Here is a 13,063-nt window from a genome sequence, read left to right on the forward strand (position 1 = left end):
CCCTAGAACTTAAAGTATAATAAAAAAAAATTTTTTTTAATTGTAGAGAAGGGGTCTTGCAATGTGGTCCAGGCTGGTCTTGAACTCCTGGGCTCAAGTAATCCTCCAGCCTCAGCCTTCCAGAGTGCTGGGATTACAGGTGTGAGCCACCGTGTCCAGCTATATTTCCTTTTCTAGAAGTGTTCTCTCAGACTGTTGACTGGCCCACCATAAAAGATTGTTCCCGTATATGAAGCTCTGAGTGACTACCATATGCCAACCACTCTATATGGATTTTCTCATTTGACACTGAGATAAGCACCTTTATTACTTCTGTTTTATAGATTACAAAACCAAGCTCAGTGAGGTTCACTAATTTGCTCGACATACAGTCAATAAGAGACACCTGAAGGGCCAGTAGCACTGGAGGAACAGAAGATCCTAAGAGAAAAATGCTGATGCAATTAGACTGTACCTGGTCTCCCCCACCTTCCAGACTGGGGCCCTGACACAAAAACTTTGTTAGACAACCACACAGAGGGGAAGATTTCACTTTATTGTTACATCAGTCTCACAAATAAACCCAACACAGCCAGAAACACTGAAAGGATAAAGTGCCAATGCAGAGAGGCCTGGCAACAGGAGGAGAGAGGAATCCAGTTCGCCTCCTCCACGTCCCCAGCCTGGAAATATATTTCTATTACACAAGAGTGAGGGCAGCTGACATACCAGGCAACCCATTGTTTAGACACTTTGAGCTAAGAAATAGAAAATTGTACCAGGTAGAGTCTGTGCAGGGCAAGGAAATAGAAAAAAGTCAGAAAACGTTATTTTCCCAAATGAGTCAGGCATGGAAATATCAAATGATAAAAACATTTTTCAAACTCCCTGTATTTGAGATAGACATCTAATAAGCAATGCGACAGGTTTGGTACTTCATGCTACTGCCTATTTTCAGAACTATGACATGGGTAGACACCCTTTCTCCCACACCCTCAATCTAAGGTACCAGAATTTTTTAGGACTCCTGGGAAAAACTGACCCCACCTTCTTACCTTCCCAGCCCCCAAAAATTAGACCCAGTGCTTCCTCATGCACATCAAGAAGATGTGGGCTAGGAGAGTAATCAACTTGGAGGCATTTAAAGAAAGTGAATGAAGCTCAAGACTTCCCATAATTGTCTCAAGACATTTTTCGGAGCCTCTATCAAGCCTGGGATTTAAAACATAATTATTTGGTTAGAAAATTCAAATGTTTTGACTGCATTAAATGAGATTGTATCTGAAGCTGAGTTCACCCCAACTATTTCAATTCCAAAACTAGAAAATTATTGACTAATCTTCAGAGGCCAGAAGAATCACTAAAAGTTATCTAATCATCCCCGATACCATATCATCATAAACTCAAAGGGCCAGAAGCAGTCCTATCTTTCCAGAACTTGAGAGTTCCTGGCCTCATGCAGTCCATGGGGAATTGGAATCCAAATAAGAATAAACCAGAACGGGCCGGGTGCGGTGGCTTGCGCCTGTAATCCCAGCACTTTGGGAGGCCAAAGTGGGCCGATACTCCTTATGGGGTAAGGAGATCAAGACCATCCTGACCAACATAGTGAAACTCCAACTCTGCTAAAATAAAAAAAATTAAAAAAAAAAAAAACAAAAAACCGGTGCGGTGGCACGCACCTGCAGTCCCAGCTACTCCAGAGGCTGAGGCAGGGGAATAGCTTGAACCCGGGAGGTGGAGATTGCAGCGAGCCAAGGTTGCACCACTGCATCTCAGCCTGGTGACAGAGTGAGACTCCGTCTCAAAAAAAGAAAAAAAATAAATAAACCAGAAGGAACCTTCAACATGCCTCACTGTGGCCAAGAGTTAAGGCTCAGAGTAGAACTTTCAAGTAGGGAAGTAAAGGGTGAACTTTACTTCAACTTTGTACCAGGGTAAGAGGCAGGCCAAAGTACTGCCATGAAAGGTAGGGAAGGAGCATGGAGAGGCTTCAGTGGAAAGGTACATGTCCCCACTAGGTAGGAGAATGGGGTGTTGCCAGAGGGAGTGCTGAAGGCTGGTAACCCTGGGATCACCCCTGCTGAGCTTTAGATGTAGCCTCCCAACTGTGGCTGTGGTTAGCTTTCTATCTAGCTTCCTTAGGTAGAGGCTTTTTATTACTTTTGTTTGTTTGTTTGTTTGTTTGTTTGTTTGTTTTTTTGAGACGGAGTCTCGCTCTGTCGCCTGGGCTGGAATGCAGTGGCCGGATCTCAGCTCACTGCAAGCTCCGCCTCCCGGGTTTACGCCATTCTCCTGCCTCAGCCTCCCGAGTAGCTGGGACTACAGGCGCCCGCCACCTCGCCCGGCTAGCTTTTTGTATTTTTTAGTAGAGACGGGGTTTCACCGTGTTAGCCAGGATGGTCTCGAACTCCTGACCTCGTGATCCACCCGTCTCGGCCTCCCAAAGTGCTGGGATTACAGGCTTGAGCCACCGCGCCCGGTCTTTTATTACTTTTTTTATTACATTTTAGCTATAGGAAATTATACATTTTAGCTATAGGAAAAGAAGCAAATATATCTATGGAGACACAGAACCTGGCAGCCCCTATACTTGACTAATAAAAGCAAATTCCTGGAAGCAGCAGAGAAATAGGCCACAAGTGAGACTGGCAGTGTCAAAAAAGGTCCATAAATTAAGTGATCAAAGGAGTAAAAAACAATGGCTATAACCAGACAAGATCTCTAAGCACAGACTATAGTCTAGAGAGGTCTGAATGGGAAGGAGCCCCTAGAGCTTCTATTAAATGGAAGGACTTGGTCCACAGCAAGTTGCTACAGCATTTGGTTCAAACCCAGTTTTCTCAATCTGTCAACCCGGTGTGTATGCACATGTGCAGACATGCTGCAGGCTGTAGTTATGCTTCTGAAGTGCTGAAATGAGAAATAAATATCAGAAGAAATAATGCCATATTCAGAAAAAGTTAAGCTGAAGGCAAGTAAAATTTTGCTTTCAAAGCCACTCATTTCCCTACCACTCTGTGTGACATGACCATTGCTCATTCTGATGTGTGCACTACAGAGTTTTATGGGATGGTGAACTCTGGGTGTGGGGAAGGGTAGATTTGTAGTATAACTGAAAGCCAAAGACAGGATACAACCCCACGTCCTGTCTAAGAACCACCACCGCCCTGCTCGCAGCTCATGACAAATGGATGTGACTTGATCTGACCCACTTGGGCACTCACTTGTCTTCATTCAAAGAGACTGTCTCCACAAAAGGGATTTCTTCCTTGTCTGTCTTCCCCATGATCAGCCGGTGCTTATCCAAGTTTATGATGCACTGAAAACAGGAGAATCACTGGTAACTTGTCAGTGATACCACTATGAGTTCCTGTGTAAGAGGATACCTGCCTCAGAGAGGAAGTATCAAGGGGTAAGAGGAGTCGATCTTACCTTCAGAGATCGGAGAGTCTGTAGACCAAGGGACAAGTTTTTCTCATTGTCATCTAATAAAATAAAAAGATGATTAAGATTTAGCCATTTCCACGCTTGCTTAGAAGTCAGCCTAATCACTATTAGGTGTCACCCATCCACCCAATAACATCCAATAAGCATATATTGAGCATGTGTTATTTTTATTTTTTTGTTATTTTTACTTTTTTATTTTTTGAGATGGAGTTTTGCTCTTGTTGCCCAGGCTGGAGTGCAGTGGCGCGATCTCAGTTCACTGCAACCTCTGCCTCCCAGGTTCAAGCAATTCTGCCTCAGCCTCCTGAGTAGCTGGGATTACCAGCGCCCACCACCACACTCGGCTAATTTTTGTATTTTTAGTAGAGACGGGGTTTCACCATGTTGGCCGGGCTTCTCTCAAACTCCCAACCCCAGGTGATCCACCCACCTTGGCCTCCCAAAGTGCTGGGATTATAGGTGTGAGCCACCACACGTAGTCAAGCATGTGTTGTATTAAGTAATTTTCCTAGATCATTCAAGTTACAAGGCAATAGAGCCAAGATGCAAACTCAGGTCTTTTTTACTCTAAAGGACAAAGGTCTTTAGACAAAGACCAATAACTTGGAGTAGTCAAGAATAAAATGTATGAGAAGTGTGGAAAGTGGTGGGACATTATCAAGGGATTTATGGCAAAGGAGTAAGTTGCTCTGTCTCTAGTTCATGGAAAGCTCTCAGGGGACATTTTCACCTGTACATAAAAATGTGTTTTCTTGCTCCTTTTTTTTTTTGACATGGAGTTGCACTCTTGTTGCCCAGGCTGGAGTGCAGTGGTGCGATCTCTGCTCCGCCTCTCGGGTCCAAGCAATTCTCCTACCTCAGCCTCCCAAGTAGCTGGGATTAAAGGCATGTGCCACAAGTCCCAGCTAATTTTGTATTTTTAGTAGAGATGGGGTTTCTCCATGTTGGTCAGGCTGGTCTTGAACTCCTAACCTCAGGTGATCTGCCCACCTTGGCCTCCCAAGTAGCTGGGATTAAAGTGCAGGCAACCAAGTCCCAGCTAATTTTGTTTATTTTTTGTAGAGATGGAGTTTCAGTATGTTGCCCAGGCTGGTCTCAAACTCCTGAGCTCAAGCAATCCTCCCATCGTGGCCTTCCAAAGTGCTGGGGTTATAGGCATGAGCGACTGCACCCAGCCTCAACTTTTGAATGAGAGGAACATGTTTATTTTTTCTGAGAGTGGATTTACTGTTAGAAGAGAGAGCTCATGCCCAGGGCTTTCTTTTTTTTTTTTTTTTTTTTTGAGACAGAGTCTCTCTGATCGCCCAGGCTGGAATGCAGTGGCACAATCTCGCCTCCACCTCCCAGGTTCAAGCAGTTCTCCGCCTCAGCCTCCCAAGTAGCTGGGATTACAGGCGCCCACCACCACACCTGGCTAATTTTTGTATTTTTAGTAGAGACGGGGTTTCACCATGTTGGCCAGGCTGGTCTCAAACTCCTGACCTCAGGCAACCTACCCGCCTTGGCCTTCCAAAGTGCTGGGGTTATAGGCATGAGCGACTGCACCCAGCCTCAACTTTTGAATGAGAGGAACATGTTTATTTTTTCTGAGAGTGGATTTACTGTTAGAAGAGAGAGCTCATGCCCAGGGCTTTCTTTTTTTTTTTTTTTTTTTTGAGACAGAGTCTCTCTGATCGCCCAGGCTGGAATGCAGTGGCACAATCTCGCCTCCACCTCCCAGGTTCAAGCAGTTCTCCTGCCTCAGCCTCCCAAGTAGCTGGGATTAAAGGCATGTGCCACAAGTCCCAGCTAATTTTGTATTTTTAGTAGAGATGGGGTTTCTCCATGTTGGTCAGGCTGGTCTTGAACTCCTAACCTCAGGTGATCTGCCCACCTTGGCCTCCCAAAGTGCTGGGATTACAGGCATGAGCCACTGCGCTCGCCTCTTGCTCCTTGAATTTTTTTTATCTGACCTCCACATTTGTTTTACTGATTGATTCTCAACATGTCTTGAATGTAGCTCAGGGCCCATCTAGTACTTTGGAGACCAAAAATTGGGACAAGATCTATAGTACAGAAAAATGGGAACAATTTTGAAAAAGTCAGTATTTACAGGCATGAGATCTCATGAGGTTTTGTTGGGGGTAGGGAGAGGGTTTAAGTTAGGATCCATAGGTCCCGCCCTCAATTCTGCTTACCAACCACAGCTGCTGGGCAGTCCAGGCGGAGAGAGCCCAGTGTGATCACTAGGTGTTCAATCTGGCCCACTACTTTGAGATGCCGGGGTAGAGAAAGCTTTTCTCCTTCATGCTTGTGGGATTTGACAAGCTCCTTGAGTCTGCACCAAAAAGGAAGATACCAAAATCCCCTTGACAGAGATTCCTGATAGAATCCTGCAATGCCTACTTTCTGACCTACAACTGGAATTCTCCAGGGATCTCCTGGGATTAATTTACTGAAAAGTGCTAGCCATCCTACATTTGTTGTTTCAGCACTTTGTCCTAAACATGCCAGGGGGATATAAAAACACTAAAAACTCATCTCCCGTTCTCAAAAACCTTACATCACTTATGTCTATTGGTGAAGACAGGGGAACTAACATATTCAGAGAATCCTATTCTGTATCCTACTGTTCCCACCATTGTGTGAGGCAATTGAGTTAACATGTCCTTTTAACGATCTGTGAGTAACAGATATCAGAGAAGTCAGGTTAATCCTAATTTTAGAAGGTGCTTTGTTCAATGTCTAATTTTCTCATTGTCCTTTCTATTTCATTCTATCTTCATCAGTCTGTCTTAGACTATAATGTTAGTGGAGGCAAGTACTTATTTGGTAAGTGCACTGATATTTGTATCAGCAAGGAATATCACGGAGAAAATCCTTGTTAATTTAACTTGTCTGTGCAGGGGAGGAAGGAAAGAAAAAGTACCAAGGTTTCACATGTTACGTAAGGTGATTGTAATAGCTAGCACCAGAGCTATTATGGGTTGTGGATAAATACTTAATTATGGACTTTCTGTGCCAATACTTCTGCTTTCCTCTATTTCCTCTCTTTTGATGTTATAGCCCATCCAAAAGAAAAATAATTGCAGTTTTACAGATGGTTATTAATTCCTCTGGAATCATGGCAGTCTGCTGCCTAATTATGCACCAGGACATATTAGTCTTTCTGGAACCATCATGTTGCACTATACTTCATCTTTTCACCACATAAAAAGCTCAGGGCTGGGTGCAGTGGCTCACACCTGTAATACTAGCATTTTGGGAGGCTGAAGCGGGCAGATTGCTTGAGCCCAGGAGTTGAAGACCATCCTGGGCAACATGGCAAAACCCGCTCTCTACAAAAAATACAAAAAATTAGCCAGGCATGGTGGTGCACACCTGTAGTCCCAGTTACTCAGGAGGCTGAGGCAGGAGGATCGCTTGAGCCCAGGAGGCGGAGGTTGCAGTGAGCCGAGATTGCACCACTGCACTCCAGCCTGGGCAACAGAGTGAGGCTCCACCACACAAAACAAACAAAATAAACTACTGGCTAATCATCTTTATGATGGCCCAGGCCCAGGCCCAGGCGCAGTGGCAGCTGCAGTCCTATTCTCAGTTCTGATGGATGTTTCTTGGGGACAGGCAGTGCATCTTCCAGAAAGACTCTGAGTAAGCTGAGGCCCACCACATCCCTACTTTTATTCATCTAGATGGAGTACACCAACAGGACAGCTCCTTTTAATTTGCTGTCTAGTGGATCAGGGCAGGGCACACAATGAGCCAGAGGTCTCAGGCTCTCTCATTCAAGTTCAGAGGTCTTTGCTCAAAACTTAATAGGGGGAGTTAACAGAAAGCCAAAGGTTTCCATGCTCACTGATTTCTCCACTTGCCTGATAATCCACCACTCCTCCCCTCTACTAAGGACTCCAGTTCCAGCTGAGATCTGAACTCTGCATACTTCTCTTTTAGTTGCTGTAGAGATGCTCACCATCTCTAACCATAAAATAGAGTCAAGCGAAGAGTACACTCACATCTAAGTTCCACTCAGCACAAGTGGCTACTTACCCCAATCTGTCCACACAGGCCGAAGAGATGAGATTATATAGGCAGCCTGTGTCAACCAAGGCTTTCACATCCTTTCCAGCACACTGTGGGGAGGAAATGTACTGTTCAACAAGAGCCAGAGAAGCGGAAGGGAAAGGAGATGCAGACAGCAAGCAGCAGATGTCATATGAAAGGCAGGGTTGGAGAGCAGCCTCCCAATTATGGGTTATAGTGTCCCATCTTTACCCACTGCTAAGTCTGCCTTTGACTGGCTCTTGTTCCTGCTGAATCCAGGGCTGACAGAGATCCCCCAAAAAACTCTAGATGTTCTGTGCCATATAACAAATAGCTCTTAAACTTTTTTTTTAATCACATACCCATTTGTAAATCTGATGAAAGCTTTGTTCCTTCTTCCCATGAAGACACACGTGCATACTAAATGTCGCATACACTTCCAGTGTTGCATAGAGTGGCCCTTTTAAAACTTACTTATGAATTCCATGAGACCCATACTCTATAAAGTCAGGGGGAGAGGGTCCCACATCCTACTTTCCAGAAAACCCTGGAAAAGCTGTTCTCAGAACATTACCTGGCAAGAAACCAAAATCATGTCATCCTCCTCAGACTTCTTTAGCGCCTCAGACTTAGCCTGATTGAGTTTGTTCGTCTTAGAGGCCCAAGGGACACGGCCACTTCGGAGCTTAGACAGGTTGGTTTCCATGAGGCGCCTCTGCAGAATATTATGGGGTTGCTTGAGGGATAGAAAGCAGAGACTTCTTAGTGACAAGCCACATCCCTCTTTCCCCTTGTCCCCCAGGTACCATAAAAATAATCAAGGAGCCTCCCATAACTGAGCTCTACCTTTGTTTCTCATTTATACTTCCTTCAAGTGAGGACTTCACTGGTATTGTCAGAGCAGGTACCATAAACCAATTTGCAGTAGGCCACCCTGAATGAATGAAAATGCAAGATATGACACTAGGAAATGTGGAGAGGGCCGAAAAATATTCTAGGGCTTAAGAGAACTGAGGGCCCTTGTTATTTGGACTAACCTAGGCCTGTTACCTTTCTTCCCCTTACAAGAGCATTTCAAGGGAAAAGTGGTCTTAGTCTAGAATAAGTGATCTCTGTATCTTCCCAGGTGACAGCAAATCACTGCCCTATAGAAACGGCAGCTCATTTTCATAGGCTGAAGAAACTTAGCTAACATTGGTATTCAAAAGCTCTGCCTACTTCTGTGTCAAGTCTCACTCTCTTATCTTTCAGATGCAGCCTGCAGATACCTTAGTGGCTGGCTCTCCTGTGGGCTGGCTCTCCATGGGTGGATAGGGTGAAAAGACAGGAATTCACACTTGCTGAGCAAGCCTCTCAGCAGACACACTTTGAAACCTGACAGAACATGTAAGAATCATCGTTGCTGGCATCCTCTGGACCTCAAAACACTGGTTCCTCCTGCCCTATCTTATCATCCATTTCCCTTCCCTTCAATGGCCCAAAAGTGGAGGTATGAAGGGGGAAGACACTGACCAAGAAGCAGGAGACTTAATTAGACCTTATATGCATGCCAAGATGCCTAATGTTAAGAAGCAGAATGAGAAGTGTGAGTTTAAGTCTGCACTTTGATAGAGCTTAGGAGAGTTCCTAGGGCAGATATAATCATGCTCCACTGTTCCTATTCAAAGTAGCCTCCAGAAAATTTAAGATATCTCTTGAAAAGAAATCCTTTGACTGGAGAAATCTGTATACACAAATATCTTATGCCCAGCTACAATAGCATTTAAAATCCCTCAAAGGAGAGTGTTTCACCTAAAATCCCTCAAAGGAGAGTGTTTCACCCCAAGTTTCTATCTAACATATACCAGATGACACTCTGATTCTATGGGGAAGGAAGTCACTCTTAGAAGCCCAGAGCCTAGAACCTTTCAAGGGGAGGGGCTGGCACTGGAGGTCTTCAGTATCTGCCACCTTTCAGATTCCTAAGGAAGAATGGAGTCACAGCCATGACTCATTGTAACCCTAGTGAGATGAAGAAATGGATTCCCGAAATACACTGATTCTTGGCAAAGCACATTCTAAATTGGTATCTTTGGGAAAAGTGGAGGGAGAGGCACTTGTAAAGAAAATGAGAGCTTCTTAGCTTGACAAGGAGCTGGAGGAAGTGCTAACTGTCTGATTTTCTGATGCAACACTGGGAGAATGCTTTGCTTCTCAAAAGAAACAAAAATGCTTCATTCAAATCTCTCTCACCAGTAAGACTGGATTTCTAGCTCAAGCCATACTAAAGCAGGGTGTTTGTTTCTGTTATATCTGTGCTTACATCTAGCACCTACTCAGATAAAACTGGACTTGTAGAAGTGAAGACTGGAAGGAGCTTCAAAGACCATCTAAACAAAGCCCTCTTACCTAAAGTTTGGGGATGTCTTCCTACATTGGTCTTGCTAAACACTGTATCTGGTTCTTAATCTTGCAAAGGAGCCTAATCATTAGTGGAGAGATGAGGCAAACGAGGGAAGTTCTGAAATCATTCTGCTTGAATTCATCCCTTTTCTGTATTTTCCTCTCTTTCTACTGGATTCTTCTTCCGCAAGTTATAAAACATACTAAAAGTTCCTAGATATTGGGGAGAAAACTCCTCCACAAAACATCAGATCTTGCTGCCTTGACTCTACAACCTCCTTTAATCACCCTCCTTATCTGGAATGGTCTTTTTTTAAAAAGCCTAAACCATGACATCCATTTCCTGATATCCCATATTTCCTTCACTGAGATCACTTCTTATCCCATACCAATAATGACCTCTGATTTCCAAATACAGTAGACATTTTCAGCCTTAATTTTACTAGATTTTTCTAGTGAATTTGGCCCTGCTGACTGTTCCTTTACTTGTTCTTTGGTAACCAAAAAAGGTTCAAACACATGCTCAATGTAAAATATTTAAGTATCACTGAAATATATAAAATAAAAAGCAAAGGCCAGGCACGGTGACTCACACCTGTAATCCCAACACTTTGGAAGGCCGAGGCAGGCGGATCTCTTGAGGTCAGGAGTTTGAGACCAGCCTGGCCAATATTGCAAAACCCCATCTCTACTAAAAGAAAAAATACAAAAATTGGCCAGGCGTGGTGGCATGCACCTTTAATCCCAGCGACTAGAGACAGGGAGGCAGGAGAATCACTTGAACCCAGGAGGCCGAGGTTGCAGTGAGCCTAGATCGTACCACTGCACTCCAGCCTGGTCAACAGAGCAAGACTGTATCTCAAAATAATAAATAAATGAACAAATACATAAATAAATAAAATTAAAAGCAAAAACCTCCCCAATCTCTCAAACCCTTCTCAGTCCCACTCCCGACAAATAATGACCATTAAATTTAGAAGTATATCTTTCAAAAAATATTAATACATTTATAAACATACTATAAAACTGTTCTGAAATTTTCTATTTTCATTTAATATATAAGAGGCAATTTCTGGCCGGTCACGGTGGTTCACACCTGTAATCCCATCACTTTGGGAGGCTGAGGCAGGTGGATCATGAGGTCAGGAGATGGAGACCATCCTGGCTAACACAGTGAAACCCATCTCTACTAAAAATACAAAAATTAGCCAGGTGTGGTGGCAGGCGCCTGTAGTCCCAGCTACTCAGGAGGCTGAGGCAGGAGAATGGCGTGAACCCGGGTGGCGGAGCTTGCAGTGAGCCGAGATCGTGCCACTGCACTCCAGCCCGGGCAACAGAGCAAGACTCCGTCTCAAAAAATAAAAGGCATTTTCTATGTCACTATACATAATTCTTTTCATTCTCTTTGATAACTAAAAAGTATTAATAATATAGTTCAGGAATAGAAAATTTACAACCAGCAAACCCATATGAACCTCAGAGATGTTTTTCTCTGGTCATTTTACTATGCCTACATATCTTAAGTAATAATATAGCTGCATATTTACCTCTGCTTCCAGTCAAAATTTCACTAAAATGACAGTGAAAGAATAAGTCCTAAACCCACAAAACAAAAAGAACAATAAAGAAGAAAAAAAAGATGTTGACAAAATTCTGGAATCTCAATAGCAGGCAGAAAAGCAGCAATAATGACCTGGACTAGAGAAAGCTAAGTGCTTTATACCATTTCACTTCACAGCTGAAGCAGCAGAGGCTGCCAGTTGCTCTTTAAAATCCTTGTTCTCCTCTTCTTCATAGAAAGATACCTAGATTCTTTCCTGGCCCTCCTTGCGGTTAGGCATAGCCATATGACTGAGTTCTACAGTATAGAATGTGAGTGGAAGTGACATGCACCATTTCTATGCCTGGCCCATAAAAATCTCCTGTGCATACTTCTCCATATTCTTTTCCTCTTCCGACTGGCTGGAGTGGAGATGACCACTATGGTAACCTTCTCAGAGGCCACATGTTGAAGACAGAAGAGCTACTGTCTCTAAAGGACTATATGGAAGAGGCTGTCTTGCTGACTTTTCCACTAATACTGTTACTTAAGAAAAAATAGGCCAGGTGCGGTAGCTCACGCCTGTAATCCCAGCACTTTGGGAGGCCGAGGCAGGTGGATCACAAGGTCAGGAGATCGAGACCATCCTGGCTAACTCTCTACTAAAAATACAAAAAATTAGCCAGGCGTGGTGGCGGGCGCCTGTAGTCCCAGCTGCTCAGGAGGCTGAGGTAGGAAAATGGCGTGAACCCGGGAGGCGGAGCTTGCAGTGAGCCAAGATAGTGCCGCTGCACTCAAGCCTGGGCGACAGAGCGAGACTCCGTCTCACAAAAAAAAAGAAAAGAAAAGAAAAAAGAAACTATTTTGTTTGAGCTATTATATATTTGCATCTAGCTGTAAAAGCAGTTGTCTTACTGAAACTAAAAGGCTGAGGGGTTAGAGGTATCAGAACCTCTACAGTGGATGGATACAATTAGGGTTGGAAATAGACTAAAGTCTTCTTCATAAGACTCTCACTTGACACAGAGAACTGGGGAGAATGCCAAAAGTTTACTCTTCTTGTAAGAGTAAATCAAAAGACTGATTAGTTGATAGCTTGGCTAGGCTTTCAGGTTTCGAGAACAGCTGAAGGGGAGTGTGGGGTATCATACTAAGCCAGAACTGAAGGACATGAGCTTAAAGATTGAAAGGCCCCACATGGAGCCTACCATAATGAAGGAAAAAAGATCCACATCAAGATTTCACATCACTGTGAAACTCTGGAATAGCATGGATGACAAAGATCCCACAAGATTCCAAAGAGAAAAAGATGATAAAAATACAAAGGATTGGGAATCAGAATAGTATAGGACTACTCAACAGTAACAATCAAACTAAAAGACAATAGAATAATGCCTTCAAAAATCTGAGGCCGGGTGCAGTGGCTCACATCTGTAATCCCAGCACTTTGGGAGGCTAAGGTGGGCAGATCACGAGGTCAGGAGTTCGAGACCAGCCTGGCTAACATGGTGAAATCCCATCTCTACTAAAAATACAAAAATTAGCCGGGCATGGTGGTAGGTGCCTGTAATTCCAGTACTCAGGAGGCTGAGGCAGGGGAATAACTTGAACTCACTGTGGAGGTTGCAATGAGCTGAGATTGTGCCACTGCACTCCAGCCTGGGCAACAGAGGGAGACTCTGTCTCAAAAAA

The 13,063-nt window shown here is 43.9% G+C and overlaps 1 protein-coding gene across 2 annotated transcripts in view; it reads right to left on the bottom strand.

Annotated features, from left to right (window-relative positions):
- Positions 1-2,501: 2,501 nt before the first annotated feature.
- NRIP3 (nuclear receptor interacting protein 3) overlaps positions 2,502-13,063 on the bottom strand; it is an 18,343-nt gene continuing 7,781 nt past the window's right edge. Inside the window, exons 2-7 of one of the 2 annotated variants that reach the window (XM_011947607.1) lie at positions 8,024-8,185; positions 7,456-7,538; positions 5,607-5,746; positions 3,415-3,467; positions 3,207-3,301; positions 2,502-2,892 (exon numbers count right to left, since the gene is read on the bottom strand). In XM_011947607.1, the coding sequence (XP_011802997.1) occupies positions 2,877-2,892; positions 3,207-3,301; positions 3,415-3,467; positions 5,607-5,746; positions 7,456-7,538; positions 8,024-8,185 (549 nt within the window). In that variant the 3' untranslated portion in view covers positions 2,502-2,876. The remainder of the gene's footprint in view (positions 2,893-3,206; positions 3,302-3,414; positions 3,468-5,606; positions 5,747-7,455; positions 7,539-8,023; positions 8,186-13,063) is intronic. The other variant, XM_011947608.1, reaches the window with a different exon arrangement.

This window comes from Colobus angolensis, unplaced genomic scaffold (assembly GCF_000951035.1).
Source record: "Colobus angolensis palliatus isolate OR3802 unplaced genomic scaffold, Cang.pa_1.0 Scaffold269, whole genome shotgun sequence".
Classification (NCBI taxonomy): domain Eukaryota; kingdom Metazoa; phylum Chordata; class Mammalia; order Primates; family Cercopithecidae; genus Colobus; species Colobus angolensis.